Below are 19543 nucleotides of genomic sequence, written 5' to 3'. Positions count from 1 at the left end.
CAAATAAGGAAGGGCTACTTTTCAGTAGGGGTATGTGAAATTCGCATAATTAAATCAAATTTCTGGAAAATTTTGCAACATTATATGAAATTACAGTGAATGGAAATCTGTCGTGTAGCTCTATATTTTAGCACAAAGCGCTTCCTCGATTAAAGAATAACATGAACAGCACAATTGCTGCGAACAACAGCCACTCGCCTTCTGGTTGTTAGCGTTGTTCTCATGCTGCATTTTTCCCAGGAACTGCTGCGTAATTATATTACTGCCGCCATTTTGGGAATTTCATGTAATAAGCGTAATGTAAAATTCCCAAAATTGCATAAGTAATTTAAATTCCATCAAGGCCTACATTTTCGTCCCTTTGCACCTTCACCAACCAATAGCTTTTTTTCTTTCTAAAGTGCCTTTTGGTTGTAAAAAGAAAATGTTTTCCCAGAACTAAAACCAGTTCTCTAAAATAAGCTTAATGGCCATATTTGCAGGAGCTAACTCCTGCAGGATATTCCTACTGTATTGCCTTAAGTGTCCCCCTCAAGAAATCACTTTCCACAATTCAAAATTACAACTTTTCAACCCTTTCTTAAATACATAAGGAATTTCTAACTTTTTCTAAAAATATTTCAAGATTGGAGTTACGAGTAACAAATATACCTCTTGGATTCTTTGTGTAAAGTTGCACTTTCTCCAAATATTCTGGGTCTGGACTTTGAATACTAAATTTCCCTTCGCAGCATCCGCGAAACCCAGTTTGCTCCCCCGAAGTGGCAGTTCAAAGCCAGGAACTGCAGCCATTTAATGACTCATGTTCCATCCTGCTAGTGCACTTTCTCCATTCCAAACTTCTACAGCCCAACTCCATAGCAGTTTTTATTTAAATGGCTTCATCAACTGTGCTTTTACCTATAAAATATATTGGAGATGAGTAGGGAACTAAAAGCCACAAAGTTAGCTGCAATTTACTGGACATAGCAAAAAAGCCTTCTGAACTATTTCATGGAAAGTTGCACTTCACTATGCATCTCAAGATTAAAAAAATTAAAAAGTAAATAATCTTCCTGGATTCTTTTGGGAAAATTGCACTTTTCCCAAATAATCCAGAACTGATTTTAGAATACTACTTTGCCTTCCCAGAGTCAAACCCCTCAATTGCCATAAGGGTGCAGTTGAATGCAAGAAACTCAAACGTGCGAACTTGTATACCTGCACTTATAATGGGGATAACAAACTGCAAGTTCCATCATGCCTTACTATGTTGGCTGGTGAACAGGGAGGGACTGCTGCTTGAAAACAGCCTCCGTGACATGCAAACAGTCGACAGCAATTATTTGATTTTTTTGTTTCTGTTATTTTTTACCTTTTTGTATTTTTACAACAAACACTCATTTATCAGCACCAATTCCTGAAAATAAGCAAGTACTAGCCATAGAAACCGAATTCTGATGAGGGGGGTTTAAAAAACGTGTTTTTTTACCAATGTTCAGTGTTGGACTTTACCACTTGTAATGGGAAAACTGAAACTCCAAGTTCAAGCAGCTTGGTGATTTTGGATGGAAAAACAGGCTTGGCTGAAAGTCTTAATCGTGACACGGTGGCAGCTGACAGTTACGATAAATGTATCAAAATCGTGCCCAAAGTTAACTGCATGGTAAACACCCGCTGCGATTCTCTGTAAATATCGAAATTCTTTACACAATTTATCTCACCCCATAAGCTGATGAAAGTATTTGCAGCAGGCGCCTAAGCCTTTGTTTGCCCGCAGCTTCCTGTAAATTGCCTCTTTTTATGTCCTCTGTGTCTCAGGGCCAGTCCCGTCAAGCTCACTCTCATTTCAGCGGCATCCACAAAGCTTCAGTTAACGTTGAGGGGGACGAAGCCATAAAATGGAACATTAGTGACCTGCAAAGTTTACATTTGACCAATGGTGATAGGGCTACCAGATGTCCCCATGTCCCCAGGGCACCTGGCTTCTGGTGTTCAGTGTGTTTTAATACATTAGTGCATTCTGGGAGTTTGTAGTATTGACTCAATCAGTTGAACCAAGGGTCGGAGAATCCTGAAATTGAAACATACTGACTATTGCAAAAGTCAGCAGAAAACATTTAACTCACTGAGACATTTTTTAGACTGGTGGAACATGTTCCCCACTGCACTCTATTATTGATTTTCTATTTACACTACTCCATAATTCGAACAATTTGAGTGTTTGTTACCTCAAAAAAGGTATATGTTATACACAAAACACATTTTAGGAGTCATGAAGCTTTTCTTACCACTCCTAAAATGAGTTTCCGAGTGGTTACTGATTCGCAATTTGGAAGGAGGGTGGTGTGGGTGTTCCTTCCATATTGCAAATCGGTACCAAATGTGGCAAAGGTTTGCAATCCGAATTCCGGTCACAAACCATTGACAATTTACCAATTCCCAAGTTGAGGTGGAAAAATATTCGCAAAAATAAAAATGTGGTCCTCTTTGGCCCCCTTCCCCTTTGTTAATTGGCGGGGTACACGTTTCATGAAGCAGTGGGCCCCTCGGCCTTTTTAAACAACCATGTTTCCCATAAAGGAATTTGTGTTCCTTTAAAAAAAATAGGGTTACTTTATTTAATATCAATGTCTGCTGGCCCTTCCAGGTCACTATCGCTGTGATTTTGACCAATCCATGTGAATCGCAATTTTCTGCCTATCTAATAGATATTAATTAGGTAGCTAAGGTTATGACCCATTCTCAATCCTTATTTTGCGAAATGACTATTAGTACATAGCTTGGTTCCAAAATACATTTCTGGTAGCCAAAAGACTGGTCCCAAATTGTGACTGCTTTTGGCAACCAGAACAATAGTGCACCTGGCCCCTGGTGCTCTAGTTACAGTAACATCATCAAGCAAGGGCTAACAGATATTCCTAATTCCTAACTTCATTGGACCCACCATTTTTGCTGACAGTCCATGCCATTCTTTGCTCAAAAGGGGATACAATAACAGTGCACCTGAATTATAGACACTGACATTTTGTACAAAATGTCAACAATAGAGACCACAACAGCAGAGGTCTTGCTGTACAAGAGGGTGTTTGAGTGACATGGCCTCTTTTGGTCCTGATGAGGCCCATGGATTTATGCCTGGGTGTCGAAACATCAACTGATACCTGAGCGAACTTGAGAAATGGCCCGTGGGTTTATAGAATATTCCTTCATCTTAAACTTTTCTGGAATTGGTCTCAGCTGCCTCAGCCTGTATTTTTTAATACAATGTAAACGTGAAAATCCTGCTGATTAAGCTCCATGACTGCTGGACTGGACGGGTCTTTAAATTCACTGGGCCTTTCCCTGGTGGGCGGGAGGGAGCCGTTGAAGGCTGGTTTTGAAATCCCATGTCCACTCCTGATACCTCTGTCACTTTCCCTAGCTCCCTGCGGTTTACTGCAGCAGGCACAGGGAGGTTTCAAGAGAGAGGGAAGGAAGGAGATTGAGGGAGTGCAAAAGTAGAGAGAAAGCCAGAGAGGGGAAAGGGAGAGAGGACAGAAAGGGAAAGAGAGAGAATGGATATATACGAAAGAGAGATTTTACACCAGGAATGAGGGAGTGGGCTAGTTTAAGCAAATTTTCCAGGGGCGCTATTGGTTCTCCAGTCCGGCCATACCATCAGCATGTATTGATTGAGCTTCACATAATATTTAGAAAGGTATTTTTAAGGAACCCCTCTGTAAAGAAAAATTCTCTGATTTTTGTTTTTCAATAATCTTTGAAAATAATAATTTGTTACATCTTTGCTCCACAAAAAAAGGTTTATTCATGTGAAAGGATCTTTTTTTGAAGATAGCACAATGGCCTCAGAGAGTTTTCAGGATACCCAGTTGTCTGGCTATGTTTGTTCCTCGGATTACGTCCTTGAATGCTTCCTACACAGTGCTTCATTCTCCAATGAGTCCACCTTAGGAAGAAATATTCCTGCCACAAAACCTGCCTTGTTGCGTCATGAAGGGTGGCGGTAGCAAAACGAACACTAGCCCGTGAGGGTACAATGATCTTAGAAGACTAACAGTAACAGATAAGTAAACCCTGAAAGCCAGAATCACAAAGGTCGCACTGCAAGGGAGGCCAGGGGGGCCTCTCACCGCATACGAGGGCCCCTGGTCCCATCCCACAGGATGCACTGACTGTCACTGCCCAGAGTCCTCTCACCGTACAACAGGGCCCCGGTCCCCACCACAAAGGGGGCACTGACTCTCACTGCCCGGGGGCCTCTCACCGCACTACAGGGTGAAACCAGAACATCTGGATAAAATCGTGGCTTCCATGCTTAAATTGTGTGATCTTAGGCAAAAATTGAACATCAATAAGGTAGGTTCTGGAATACCATATCCCATGGGATGCTACCAGCCATCTTTAATGGGCTTCTCAGAACCTATACTAAAGCAAATGGAGGATTGCATTTCCAAGGGATAACAGCCTTCACCTATGGGCTGCTTCCTCTGTTCCATATCCCAGGTTGCCCGTTTCATAGTGGAATACTCTGATAAAACAGTTTCCATTGATTTAAGGCTGAGAATGAATGATTATAAGTAAAATAAAGTGCCGCAAAAATGCAGCTAAATTTCCACATTTGTGCCGCTAAATTTCTATATTTGTGCCGCTAAATTTGCTGATCCATGCCGCAATATCCTGGGGGGTCTGCTGCGGGCAAGAGGAGAGTGGATGGGAAGAGAGACGTTTCTGCTGTGACAGGGATGGAAGAACAGCATTTACGAGCGGACAGGGGAAAAGAGAGAGCAGGCGCTGCTGATAAAGGAAAGAGAGCAGGAACTGCTGATAAAGGGAAGAGAGAGCAGGAACTGCTGATGGGGTAAGAGAGAGCAGGAACTGGTGGTAGTATACAGGGAAGAGAACAGGAACAGCTGAGGAGGTAAGAGAGCAGGAACTGCGGATGGGGTAAGAGAGAGCAGGAACTGGTGATAGTATACAGGGAAGAAAGCAAGAACAGCTGAGGAGGTAAGAGAGAGCCGGAACTACTGCCAGTATACAAGGAAGAGAGCAGGGACTGCTGATAGTGTACAGGAAAGACAGCAGGAACTGTTGATGAGATAAGTGAGAGAAGGAACTGCTGATGGGGTAAGAGAGAGCATGAACTGCTGATAGCATACTAGGCGGAGAGCAGGAACTGTTGATGAGTGAAGAGAGGACAAGGACTGCTAATAAAGTTGTGAGAGATCAGGAACTGCTGATGATGTAAAAGAGAGCAGGAACTGCTGATATTATACATGGAAGACAGCAGGAACTGGTGATAGTATACAGGGAAGAAAGCAGGAACTGTTGATGAGATGAATGAGAGCAGGAACTGCTAATGAAATAAGAGAGAGCAGGAACAGTTGATGAGGTAAGAGAGGAAAGGAACTGCTGATAGTATACAGATAAGAGAGCAGGAACTGGGTTAACAGCAGATGGGGACTGCCTGTGACCTCATGAAGGGCCAGTGCTTGGTTAGATAACCTGTCTTGAGTTATGGTGGCGGACATTACAGTACTTCATAACATAGCACTCTCTCTGTTCCTCCTGGTGAATCCACAGCTTGTCACTGGAACTTCTGGGCACACAGGTAGGCATTGCCCATGTCAAGAAAAGAGAAGGACTAGGGGCCAGATGTACGACATTGCGGGTTTGCGATTCCCTAATAGCGAATTTTTGCAATTCGCTATTAGGAAATCACGAATTGCAATGTACAAAAGTGTGTTTTAAGCTGTTTGTGATTCCCAATAGGTCGCAAATTGACCTACCTCATTAATATTCATGAGGTAGGTCACAATTTGCGACCCATTGGGAATCGCTAAAAACACAGGGATGGTAACCTGCTGGGAATAGCAGACCATCATGTCTGTGTTTGCTTTTAAATTAAGCAACATTTTTATTTTTAATGCAGCCCCTTTTCCTTAAAGGAAAACGGGATGCTTTTTAAAAACAAAAATGAAAATTATTCTTTTCATTTTTAAGAGCAGGCAGGGGTTCATGAGACCGCTCCCTGCTCTTAGAAACGTTTTGCATACATTCACAAAGGAGAAGGTGGGTTACCACCAACTTCAAGTTGGTGGTAAAATGCAATTGTTTTGCGACCGCATTCCAGTTGCAAAACATACTTACATACCACTGCGAGTTGCTATTATGAGGGACGCCCTAAACATGCCCCTTCCCAAAACCGAATCGCAAGCCTATTTTGCGATTCGGTAATAGGTTACCAAAGCGCAAAATAGGGTTTAGTCATAGAAACAGCTTTTTTTACAGTCGCAAACAGCCCAAATCGGGCCGTTTGCGAGCACAAAAAAGCTACATACATCTGGCCCTAGGTTTTTTAAGAACCTGATTTGATCTCCGTCGATGCGCTGTGTTCCATTGTGGCCTCCCAAAGGATTATCCTGTTGACTACACTGTAAACCGAAATTGGTCAAGATGCTGGAACTCCTGCCCTCTGCGTAGATCTTGGCACCAGGAGGTGGAGTCGGGAACAGCAGACCACAGAGGACAGGAGTTGAAATGGTCTTTCTCTCCAACCCATGAGAGTGGTGTGCGCTGCTCTGCCTGGTAGGAATGCCTGTTTCTTGTGTTGTGTTCTTCTGTTTGGCTTCATGGTGTTAATACTCTAAATGTGCAGCTATCCATATGTGAGAAAGTGGCTCTATATATACTGGACCAAAGTAAGGTACAGTGTGTATAAAGTCCACAATCCCCAGAGGTATAACAGAAGTTAAAGTCAGGTCTGACCTTACTCTCAAAAGTGGTAGCTTGGTCGAGCAGTACCAGAGGACAGTGTAAAGCATTTCTTGTACACACGCAGTCAGCAAAAGGTTTCACACACTCAAGAACTGAACTCTAGGCCAATTTTTTTAATATCCAAAGATATAGTTGTTTTATTTTTAGAACCAACAGGTATCAAAATATACTTTCCTCAATATGAGTACTCTCAGGTAGTTACTTTGCAAAGAGGCAATAAACTTTGTGAGCACAATACGAACAGTGGTTGCAGTAGGCAACACAATTCTAAACACAATTTAACATTGAGCTCAATGGGGTTTTCTACATAAATGCAGCCGGTTACTTAATAGATTACTTTTGTAACTTCAGGACTGGATCCCAGATTCAGTCCTGGGGTCTAAGCTGAAAACAGTTTAGTAAAAACGTTTTAGTTATTGCTATGATTTTTAAGAAATATTAAGCTATTTCAAAAGTTCACACAAACTTTTCAATGAAAATCTGGCAATGTTATCCAATGGGAGGAAAATCAAGTAGTAGTTAAAGTACGTTCTTGTTACTTTTGTAATCCAGGACTGGGCTTCTAGGTCCAGCACTGGGGCCTCTACTTAAAACAGGTAAGCAATTACGTTTCAGTAGTAGGTACAATTTTTAAGGAATATTTGTAATTTTCAAAAGTAGACAAGAAATTTCACAGAAAACCAGACTGTTCCTATGGACGAAATTTAGATTACTGGTAACCAAGGTTGTGATTACTTTTGCGGTTCAGTACTGGGCCAAAAGATACAGCACTGGCTTCTCTCCTGATTACAGGTGAGTACTTCGGATTTCGATATTCAGCGGATTTTAGATGAATATTTTAACATTTCAAAACTTCACACTTAGAAGAAATTTCACAGAAAAACAGTCAATGGTTTCCTAGGCAGAAATTTAGATTACTAGCAAACACGGTTGTGATTACTTTTGCGGTTCAATACTGGGCTACAGGTACAGTACTGGCTTCTCTCCTGATCACAGGTGAGTAATTCAACATTTGTTATTCGGCTGATTTTAGATGAACATTTTAAAGTTTCAAAACTTCACACTTAGAAGATTTTTCGAGTCAAACCAGTCAGTGTTATCCTATGGCAGGAATGTGAGTCATCGGTTTTCAGGTGAGTACTCGACTGGTGAAGTTAAGGTTCCGGGCATAGACTCAGGGGTCCCCCAGGGTCAGGTAGGTACAGTAGGGACACACCCAGAGGCACAGGGGCAGCCGGGTGCAGAGGTAGTTAGGCCCAATGTTATCCAATGAGAGGCAGGGGTCCTTCGGTTGGTGCTGCTGGCTAGCAGGCCACGCAACTGTGGGAGCTGGGCTCTTGGTCACTTGCTCAGGGCAAATGGGGAAGTAAAATAGGATACAGGTTGCACTCCCAGGGGCACTCGTGCGGCTGGGTGCATGGTGCTTTTGAGCCGTTGGGCGCTCAATGTTATTCAATGAGGATCTTGAAAAGGGAACAAAGGCTGCAGGCTCGGGGGACGGGGGATCTTTAGGAGCGACCAACACTTCGAGGGGTAAGTTGGGATATTGGAGGATAGGTAGGCTCCCAGAAGTTGGGCACAGGGGCCCGTGGGGCGCTGGGTGCAGAGGTGTCTTTTGAGGTCAGGAAATCTTACCCCCTGCTGGTTGCGTTCGGAGGGGTCCTTTGTCCTGAGGCTGCAGGCGTCGTCTGGGTCATCGAGGAGGGTCCTTGGGCACTGGATTTCGAGTCAGAATCGCCGGGGGGATGTCCTCAGAGTCTTGGTTCACTCCAGCACAGGCCAGGCTTGGCGGGTGCAGAGCATGCAGGGTTCGCGGTTCCGGTCTGATGCCAGGGCTTGTTACTTGCTTTGAGCAGAACCACTGCTCGTGGGAGACCCAGGTAGTTAGAGTCACAAGGCAGTCAGGTCTTCTGGGGTTTTTGAGGTTGCTGACCACTGGAGATGCCAGGGTTTAGCAGGAGCAGGTTCGAGGGTCAACGGGCCGGTAGGGCTGGGGCCAAATCAGTCGGTGTCTTCCTCTTTTTAGCAGCTGCATGGCAGGTCTTCTTGTTTATTGTTCTTCTTTCTTGTTTCGGTATCTGGATCTGAGGAAGGAAGGTTAAGGGAGCCCCTAAATACTGAATTTAGGGGCGTTACATGTAGGGCAAGGACAGGGACCAATAGGTCCCTGTCCTGGGGTGGGTACTCCCCCTAGCCTGCTCCTCTCCTGTGGGAGAGGGGCAGGAGCCTAGCTGTGATTGGGCAGGGATCCCCATCTTCAAGAAGGCTGGAGCCCGGGGTCGTCCTTCACCTCGTCTCCCCCACCTGAGGGGTGGGGTTGGCACAGGCTGGCACACCCCCCCCTTCCTGATGTAGTTTTTCCTGCCAGTCTTCCCGCCGGAGTGGGAGTCAGGACTGGAGGGGGCCAGTTGCTGGGTACAGCAAATGGTCTGGAGAAGCTCACACAGGCGGCATGCCTTTGAAGCTTCCCCTGCCCATCCTGGGGAGGACACCTAGCACCTCGCCCAGGATGCGCATTGTTGCAGGGCCAAAAGAGCGGGGGCTCTCCACCCAGGGGTCCAGCAACATGTCTGCTGGGTGGCAGCCTCTGCAGCCATTCAGCCCAGACGTGGATTGTAGGTTAGGTTTCAGGGGCATCTCTAAGATGCTCTCTGTAGTGCATTTTACCTTAAATCCCACATTGGCATCAGTGTGGGTTTAATGTGCTGAGAAGTTTGATATCAAACTTGTCAGTGTTCATTGTAGCCATTATGGTGCTGTGGAGTTCGTAACGACAACCTCCCAGCACCATATACTCTTAATGGCATCCCTGCACTTACAGTGCCTAGGGTACTGTAGGGGCACAGGGCTCCTGCACCTGTGCCCACACCACTGGCATAGGGCACCCAGCTAGAGGGGTGGCTAATGTATGCCAGGGCAGTGGGTTTGTGGGCATGGCACATAGGGAGGTGTGCCATATTGACTCTTTGCTTAGTTCTGCACCTAGACACTCAGCCTGCAAAGGCAGTGTGTGGGTGTCAGGGTACAGGGCCCCTCAGGGTGGCACAATAAGTGCTGCAGCCCTTGGGGGTCTTCTCTGGTCTCAATTCCCTGGATACCTAGGGTACCATTTACTAGGGGCTGGCATGTGGCCAGAGATGCCAATTGGGTTTAGGCTTTAGTAAAGTTTTTAGGGAAGGAACACAGGCCTTGGGTACCTGATTGGCAGGGACCCAGGGCACACCAAGGAAAAGTGCATCAGGTATCAGGCAAAAAGTGGGGTGGGTACTGCAACAGAAACTCACTTTCTCACACCATATGAGTAAATTCTGGAACATATGCCAGTGGCTAAATGACCTTGTTCTCAACCCGCAACTTGTTGGATGTGCTCCACTCTGTGAAATCTACTAAAACCTTGGCTTACTTACTTCAGTGTTCTTCAATTGCTAGAGAGCCCTGCACAAAGTCCTCTATTCTTGTTTGCATTAGAAGGAATCACAGGAGCGAGGGTTGCAGCACTCCGGCCTAAGCACCATGGCACGTGGTTGTGTGAAGAACAGCACCGGTACTCCGATACCATTGATGGCTTCCTGCCATATTGTGTATCACCCTCGCGTTATTGAACAGTAACCTACAGATTGAGCAACATAATGGCACATTAGAAAGCAATCCTCGCGTATTACATACCAAATATGAGAAGCACACTAGCTGATTGAGCAGCACACACCCATATTGAGCAGCATACCGCCATATCGAGCAGCACACCGCTATATTGAGCAGCACACCACCATATTGAGCAGCACACCACCATATTGAGCATCACACTGCCATATTCAGTAGCATGCTGCCATATTGATGCACCCTCTTCTAGAGCAACAGGTTTCCTGGATTATTGAGAAGCACTCTTTCATGTCATGCGGCATTCTTAGAACATTAAATAGCAAATCTGGCATATTAAACCGCATGCTGGCATATTGAGCAACACACTCATCGTATTGATTCTACCAACCATGGAGAAGACTATGCGCTCCCTCCCTTTCACTTGCCCATACTGCCCGCATCTATCGAAGTAGAAGTGGAGGACGTTCCTACTCCCACATCACAGCAAAGACCAGAAACAGCCTGCCCACGAACCTCCAGACCATTTTATTTATTTATTTATTTCAAAGGTTTTATATAGCGCTGCTGGACCCAAGAGTATCAGAGCGCTTTAAAAGGAGGTGAAGATAAACGAGTGATTGTGCGGAAAAAAAATAAAAAATAGAAACACAGAAAGCAAATATACATGATGAAAGCAAATATATAAAATGACAGTGTAATCATCAGAGTTAGCATTAGGTACCCCAGTATTTGTTGAGAAGAAGTACTTTGAGTTCTTTTTTGAAGAGAGAGTAGGAGGGGTTGCAGCGAAGATCCTTGGGGAGAGAGTTCCAAATTGTGGGAGCGTTACCAGAGAATGCACGGGATTGGGTCTTATGACATTTGAGTCTAGGAGGGATAAGGACAAGGGAGTTAGTGCTTCTCAGGGACCTGGAACATCCTGCTTTGTGTAGTTTGGTTGAAAGGTAAGAAGGCGTGTTTTGGTGGAGAGCTTTGTGAGTGATGCAAGCGATCTTATAGGTGGATCTTCCTTCTATTGGGGGCCAATTGAGGTTCTTGAGGACGGGGGAGATGTGATCAAATTTTTTACAGTCAGAGATGAGTCTTACCGCAAGATTGAGGACAGATTTGATCAGGGCAAGATGGATTTTAGGGATGCCGGCCAGAGTTGCGTTACCATAGTCGATCCTAGAAAGGACAAGCGATTGGACAACAAGCTTGAAATCGACTGCTGGAATAAATGGTTTAATTTTCTTGAGGTGGAGAAGGGTGAAAAGAGCACTTTTTGATGCATTATTAATGTGGGGGATGAGATTAAGGTTCTGGTCAATACTGATGCCTAGGGATTTAACGGAATTGGAAGTGGGGAGTGAACAGTTAAGAGCTTTGATGTCATTGATCCAGAGTTGGATGGGAAGGGAATTGTGTTTGGGGGAGAACAGTATGGTTTCAGTTTTTTTCGGGTTGAGTTTGAGATGGTTCTGATGGAACCAGGTTTGAACTTTAGTCAAGGTGTCATTTAGGTGAAGTATGTCTTTATAGGAATTGATCTTGTAGTATAATTGGGTGTCATCAGCGTAGAGGTGGTAGCTGATATTAGCTTGTTTGAGGAGGAGAGTGAGTGGTTCCATGAACAGATTGAATAGGGTTGGGGAGAGGATGGATCCTTGAGGGACGCCGAGTTAGACGGGTTGGGGTTGAGAGAGGAAGTGGTTGAGCTTGATTTGTTGTGATCTATTATGAAGGAATGAGGAGAACCAATTGAAAACATTACCTTCAAGGCCAAATCGAATTTTTAGAGTGTTGAGAAGGGTGGGGTGGTGCACAGTGTCAAAAGCAGAAGAGAGGTCAAGGAGGATAAGTATTGAGGATTCCGCTTTGTCTAGTGAGCGATGGATGTCGTCGGTAATGTTTATCATAGCAGTTTCTGTACTACATCCCTTTCTGAAGCCAGATTGGAAAATATCAAGGAGATTGTAGGTGTTGATGTGTTTTTCTAATTGTAATAGGACACATTTCTTAAGGGTTTTAGAGAGGAATGGAAGGTTTGAGATAGGGCGAAGGTTGTTGAGGTCATTAGGGTCGGTTGTGGGATTTTTTTAGAATTGTTTGTGATTTGACTAAGTTGAAGAGAGGCGGGGACGCAGCCAGTGGAAAGAGAGGAGTTGAGGATTTTGGTCCATATAGGTGCGATGATAGAATTAAGTTCTTGAACCAGATGGGCGGGAAGAGGATCTTTGGAGTGGGAGGAAGGTTTGAGTTTGTTAATGATATTAGTGATCGTATATTCGGATACTGGACTAAAGTCGCTCCAAGAGGCATTGTTTTTAGCCAGGGGTTTTTGTTGCAGAACGGGATCTGGTTGGGAGAGAGCAGGGAGGGCTTGAGAGGGATTGAGAGGTGATAAGAGAGTGAACGAAGATGAGTTAGAGGTGGTGGAGAGGGTGTGTTGGATGGGGGGAGGTTGGAGTGAAGGCGGGAGGGAAGAGAAGGATAGTTCGATCAAGTAGATTTTGTTAGTCAAGAAGCTTGCAATTTCTTCGCATCTGTTGCTCACTTCCGTAATTCCACATGGCCCTCAAGAGCTGGCTGTTCGAATAAGCCTCGGGGCCTGCAAGTGCCTGTATACCCTATCGGGTGATTAGCTGCGCTTTATAAATCCTGATTGATTGATTGATTGATTGATTGATTGATACACACTGTGCGATATCGAGCAGCTTTCCTGGCATATCAATCAGCACTCCTCTCATAATGGGACGCTACTAGCCACATCCCACATACTTTTGTCAGGTTGCAGTCTGGAATGTTACGGAATAATGAATGGCCACAATATTGTGCCCAAACTATAAAAAAAAAGAAATATTGAGGAAGTAAGTGCATAGAGGGAGGTCTAGATTTCCTATTCTTAACTCCACATCAATGTACCTAAAGACATATTTATATAATCAAGGTATGTAGATGTGGCGCTAGGTATGGAAAATCTATACACATTTCCCTGTCGACCTGTTAGTTCTTGATGTCTGGTCATGATATTGTGACCACTCAATATTCCTTCCACGATATTCCATACGCAAACTATTCTGTTGTTCCAAGCAGTACTTACAACATATTGAGAAACTTGAGTAAATGTAATTATTTCATGAATCATCACCTTCAGATTGTGGAGAAGGTTTGGCACTCAGAAATCCCAAACAAAAAACGACACAGGCAGATTTAAAAATGAAGGGTTGTGCTCTGACTACATTTCACCAAATAGTTTAGCCCAACCCCAAGGAATACCCAACTATGTCCTACTCAGATTAAGTTTTACTCAATGTTTAATTTGTAAAAAACATAAGTGATGGGGCTCTTGTCAGGAGGCAGCTGGCACCACCCCATTTCTCCTGTTAGCACCACCTAAAACAGAATCAACTACTATGTGATGTGATGTGATGTAATGACCATTGCTGCAGACTTCAGAGCTGGGGAACCAGATTTGAGTCTCAGCGTCGGCTCAACATCCTGTGATTCTGGGCAAATTACCTTATCTCCCTGTGCCTAACATAAATAAATATGTCCTTAACTGTTGCTCATGAAAAGCGCTGGTGTTGATAATTAAGTGCCAGTGCTGAGCACCGCAAACTACAGGCTCAAATTAAGCACTGTTTTTACCCAAAGGGTGTCCTCACTACCCAGTTGACTCGGGAATAACCCACCGATGAGTCAGTGGTATGTGTTTGGGATTACAAAAAACGTTGTTTTTAGTACCACAAATCCAACAATTCTATCCATGGCAGCCAGTGTGTGCGGGAGCGAATGGAGCGGAAAGAAACATAATGCACACATATTTAAGCCAGAGCCAAATACCTCATTTGACAAGAAATTCTGACACACCGATGCGTGACAATGACTGTTAACATGTGCCCACCATATACCTGGCTTTGAGGAATGGTCTGAGATGGCAAAGTCCCAATGACCTATCAAACTTCTGTTCTGTAGTGTTAGGCTCATTGGAAACCAAGCTTATTGCCAGCCGCAGCCGGTGCAGGTAAGAGTGGTGGGGCCTGATGGGGGGATTTTGACAGACGGCGAGGAGGGGAAATTATTTATTTATTTAATTTTCCCTCATGGTCATCTGTCGAATATCACCCCAACCTGGCCAGACGCCCCACCGTTCTTACCTGCACGGGCCGCGGCTGCTTATTGCCTTTACACATGAACCAGAAAAAAGATACAACAGCCTCATGGCTTAAAAATGCACTGACATAGGCAGGTTTAAAAAAACAGTGTTCGGCTACTGGAAGCGCAAAGATGATCAGATTGTGTTGAATGGATGCACCACCGTGCCACCATTGGGACATAACCCCTAAGGAATCAATGTAACTGCTTGCACTGTAATTACTGACCAAATGCGTCAAACAGCTCAAGCTGAAATGCATCATTATGCTTAACATAATAATAGCACACTACAGTACTCAGGTTATCAATGTTTGAAGGGTGAAAGGCTGAATCAGCCCTGTCACAATTCAAGCCTGTGGCCTGCAGGTCACACACACAGATCCTGTAAGCATGGCACCTTGACACCTGCTGTATGATAACTTTCTTACCCTTACCCACACAAAGGGACTGATTCACAAAAATGTGGCTGTAAGTAATTGAGACTTACTCTTCTTGTAGTTCTCCTGGCCTACTCCCGAATTCCAGGAGTAAGCCTGGCATATTCTTCCAGGATTACTCCAGGCTTATCTTTGAAACACAAGAGTTAGTTAATAGTACTAGAAGAGTAAGTCAGGGAAAGATCTTTGTGAGTCAAGTGCCCTTTCTTGAACGTGGTAGATACACCAGTTTAAATCCAGACCTAGAAATGTAAATGCAAGAGCCATGCCAAATAAATGGTAACTCGAAGTAATGGTGGCAAAGTAATGGCAGTAGACTCCCTGCAGAGGGGCACTCAACTCAACTCCTTGCTTACATACCACACTGTATTTCGTCAACTCCTTATTTGCTGTTAGCACTTATTTTTATTTGCTCTCTATGTGCCTCAAGTTTCTGCTGTTGTGCTTACTCTGTAAAGTGCTAGTTTCATGATCTTAAGTGCTGTGTTGCCATGCTCATTCGCTAACCTCTGAGTAATACTTTGGACCTACTCTCCCTACCCCTGCATCTCCCTACTATATCTACCTCAGAACTTTACGTCCTTACATCCTTCTATCTATAGGATTCTTCTTTTATATAGGGGTTCATTACAATGTCGGGCAGAATCACTTGCACCCGACACAGTCTCGGTCATGGGACCGACCGACACCCGGTCAGCAGTCCCAACCGTCCCATTAGGATGCGACCGGACACCGTTTGGTCGCATTTCTATCTTTTACTATGGGAGCATGCAATCGGCCGAAATGCATGCTCCCTTAGTATAATGGGAGGTGCAGTTCATCCCTGCATCCCGTGGCAGGCCCCACAGGGTGCCTGCCTTGCTCCATAGGTGTCCCCTCGGCCTCCAACCAGAGGCCGTGCACCCAAGGGTGTCCTGCTGGGTGCCCCCAAAGTCAAGTTACGGCAGCCTTTCTGTGTCATAAAGACCAGCACAGAAAAACTGCCGAAACCCGACATTGTAATCTCAAGGGCGGAAAGAGCCGCCCTTAAGATTACAAGCTGCATTCCGACTGGCCGACGGGCTCTCCGGGCTCGTCGGAAGCCAGCCGGAATGAAAGGTTGGATACATTTTCAACCGCCTCCATTGTAATGAGGCGGTCGGAAAGGAATCTAACTGGCACATTACGATGTGGTTAAGAAGGTTCTGACCATCGCCGAATCACATCGTTATCGGCCCCTAAATGTTGATATATATTTTTAATTATGCTTTATGTAACTCAGGTTCATGCTGCTATTTTGTCTACATATCCCATTGTAAACCATTACTATATATTTTTATCTATTCTCTATGTGCCTCATGTTATTGTTATTGTACTTACTCTGTAAAGCGCTCTGACACCTTTGGGTCAAGTTCGATCCATATAAAACTCACAAATAAATAAATAGGCTGAGTAATTTTACCTGCCCCAATGCCATGGATACTTCTTATTCACAGCTGGAATGGCCAAAATACTCTGGGCCACATTTATGAGGCCCTTATATTGCCATTATGACACCTTTTTGTGACGCTGTGGCAGCATAAAAAATGTGCTACACTGCATCATATTCACAAAGTTACGCATCTAGGCAGATGCATCACTTTGTAAACCGCTGCGCTACATTATACCTGCAACAGGTATAATGTATGCAGAGTGTGCCTTCAGACGCAGAAAAGCCTCATAGAAGTAGCGCTGTGAAATCTGTGAGATTTCTGCGCCACTTCTACGGCGTCACTGTGTCAAATCCTTATGCCTGCTTGAGGCAGGCGTAAGGGGTGACGCAGGCCTTTTCGCCTGGGGCTTGCCCTATGTTAAATGACACGTTTATGGAGTTGCGTCTGTTTCCAGCCACACTCCAGCAATGCGCCAGTTTTTGCGCCAACAGATTCGTCAGGATTCCTGACGTATCTGTAAATCCTGGCATCATGGAGCGCTGTACAGTAAATACGGTGCATCCATGGTGTCGCAAAGCTGGCGCACTGACAAGTTCTACATCGCTGTTTCACCCCAGTGATGCAACACTTTTCATAAATAAGGCCCTCCGAGCGTGCGGTTATCTGGGAAAGTGAGTACCCAGAGCCAAGGAGCGTAGTACTGCGTGGAGTGCTTCACGGGTTAATGCACCACCTGCTGAATTAAAGTGATCTTATTCTGTAGGGCCATCTCATCATTGCATCCTTCTGAGATGAATAAAAATGATTACCATTGACTTAAAATATAGCAACATCTTTACAAACAGCGCTTAGAAACCCTGTGTTGTTTAACTGCTATATAACTTGCAATTATGTCGGAATGTTCTGCAGGCAAGAATAGAAGCGGAGCACACAAAACTAACGACACTCAACAGGTTTGCTCCAGACTTTCTGGGAGGGGGCGGTGTACCAGGAGGGGGGAACTGGGAGTTGAAAGTCACTGTCTGCCTTCACTTCGCAAGGAAATATCAGAGGCACGAAATCATGCTCAAAGCAGGGAGCGCGCCGTCCAGATCTGGAAGAGGAGCCTGGAAGGAGTCACATACCTACCCCAATGGTTAAAGCAAACAAAAACATATGGAAACGGTTCAACAGGGAATTTCTGAAATTGAAAGAAATGAGGATGTGTTCTTGAAATAACAAACTCGTCAGAGTCCCTAGACTATCTCTCATCCGGTGTTCCCATTTTCCCACAGATATGCAGCAATGTTCAAGCAAAACAGATTTGTTTAAGCAAAACAGATTGGAAACAAGATTAAAAAGTCACAAGCATCCTTTAAAACTAAGTCTTCTTTTTAGCCATTGAGGCATGAGCAAAAATGAAATGTTGTGCAGCGTTTGAGATGCGCGCTGCAGATCGGCGAGGATTCGATTTTAATTAGTAATGTGAAACTTACGAGATAAAATAACATTTTAAGGAAAAATGCCAATTTTATAAACCATGGAACGTTTTGAGCTGAACAAACGCGGGAGAAAATCTATGCAATTCAAGTTTTTTCATTTTTCCACTAAAAATTATGAAAACATTCTTGGGGGGGGGGGGGGGGAGAGGGGAGGGTGTCCCTTTCTACTTTGGCAAAAAAATGAACAAAACATACTAACGTCTGACTTTTTCACCAGAGGCGCACACTGACAACGATGTACGTGCAGAATTGTTCATTCTGTTGAATTCTCCAAGTGGAATAAACATTTTGCACTGGTCTCGATAAAAGCGTCCCTATTCGAACCAACAGTGTGATCCTGGGCAAACCACTTTGTTGCCCTGTGCCTTATTCCCCTTTCTGGCGTTTGAAAGCTAGGAAAGAAACTTAATGAGGGCAACCTCCAGAATTAAATTCTTCATCAAATGCATTTTTTTGTATTAACTAAGCGACGAATCTAGCTCCAGTTAGATGCTATCTCCCCCCACACTGTGTGGCCTCTCTTTTTCACACATTGCTGAGAGCACACAACCCCCTGACGCGTGCCGGCAACATGTGGGGCGAGTCAGAATTTCTCTCCTAGCGCCACACTGCGAGCTAGGCCACCTCTGGGCGCTGCCTTACCTGGGTCGTGGAAGGGAACCAGCGCGAAGTTGTAGAGCGGTTTCTTGGGTCTCTTCAGCGACGTCTCCAGGATCTTGGAGGCGCCGTCGATCACCTGGACCAGGTCGTCGTACATGGAGCCCGTCACGTCAAAGACGAAGGCCAGGGTGGACGCCCCCTCGGGGGTCTCCTCGGTTGCGGGCGCCTTCTCTTGAGCAGGGCTCCGGGGGGCAGCGGCTAGCAGGAGGAGCAGGTAGAGGGGCGCACGCCCCTGTGGGCCCCTCCGAAGAGGCATTGTGGACTCGCCTTCTGGAGAGCTTAGCCTTGAATGAGCATCAATGGGCGCCCGCTGAGGTGGACCAGCACATCTGGGACCAGCAGAAAGTTTCTTTCCTTCAAGGGGACAGCTGCAGCCCAAGCGCTCACAGACAAGATTTACTCAGGGAAGGGGAGCTGTGCACGAAAACATGCTACTTGACCCGTGAGGCTTCCTGGAGGGTTGTCTCTTCCTGTCCCACTTTGCCCCGTGTTTATTTCCTCTGCGGGGCTGTGGAGGAAGCACAAAGCATGCCCCCTTCTGCGTGACCCTCCTATGATGGGCTGGCTCAGAATGAAAGTCTTACCATTGTTCGCTCTCAGCTGGACTCGCACCGGCCAGTTAAGCTCTCTGGCGCCACCTACCGAATCCTGTTAAAGTTAAGAGTAGGGACAGTCTGAAGTTCTACCGCACGTTATTGCTCCTGAAAGTAGAGGTGGGCAACCCAACAACTTAGCAGGGAGATCCGAGCCTAACAAAGGGTCTGGCTTGAATCTGGCTAAAAAGCCGAGCGATGAAAACGTTTCCTATGCAACAAACATCGCATAAAATATACGATACCGTCTCTTCAAAATCGGAATTTCCTTAACATACGGTAGTTTCCAAACTTAGTGCATCAGTTTTTAGAAATGATTTGTAAATGTTAATTTAAACGCATTCACACCTCTCCCGGCCCAGGCTAGAACGCCATTATTGACCTGAGGTAAGTTGGTTGTCATGCCTACCATAGTTGTGGCCTAAATTGTTATTAGGCAGAGAGCCACATTACAGTCTATTACATCA

At 45.0% G+C, this 19543-nt stretch overlaps 1 protein-coding gene across 1 annotated transcript in view; it reads right to left on the bottom strand.

The window, feature by feature from the left end:
- HMCN1 (hemicentin 1) overlaps positions 1 to 19056 on the bottom strand; it is a 1183532-nt gene extending 1164476 nt beyond the window's left edge. The window contains exon 1 of the mRNA XM_086956029.1: positions 18466 to 19056. Within this exon, the coding sequence (XP_086812155.1) occupies positions 18466 to 18739 (274 nt within the window). The 5' untranslated portion in view covers positions 18740 to 19056. The remainder of the gene's footprint in view (positions 1 to 18465) is intronic.
- Between the last annotated feature and the right edge of the window lie 487 nt (positions 19057 to 19543).

The sequence above is a fragment of the Lissotriton vulgaris genome, chromosome 1_1 (genome assembly GCF_964263255.1).
Source record: "Lissotriton vulgaris chromosome 1_1, aLisVul1.2, whole genome shotgun sequence".
Classification (NCBI taxonomy): Eukaryota; Metazoa; Chordata; class Amphibia; order Caudata; family Salamandridae; genus Lissotriton; species Lissotriton vulgaris.
This window is presented reverse-complemented; position numbering and strand designations above follow the sequence as displayed.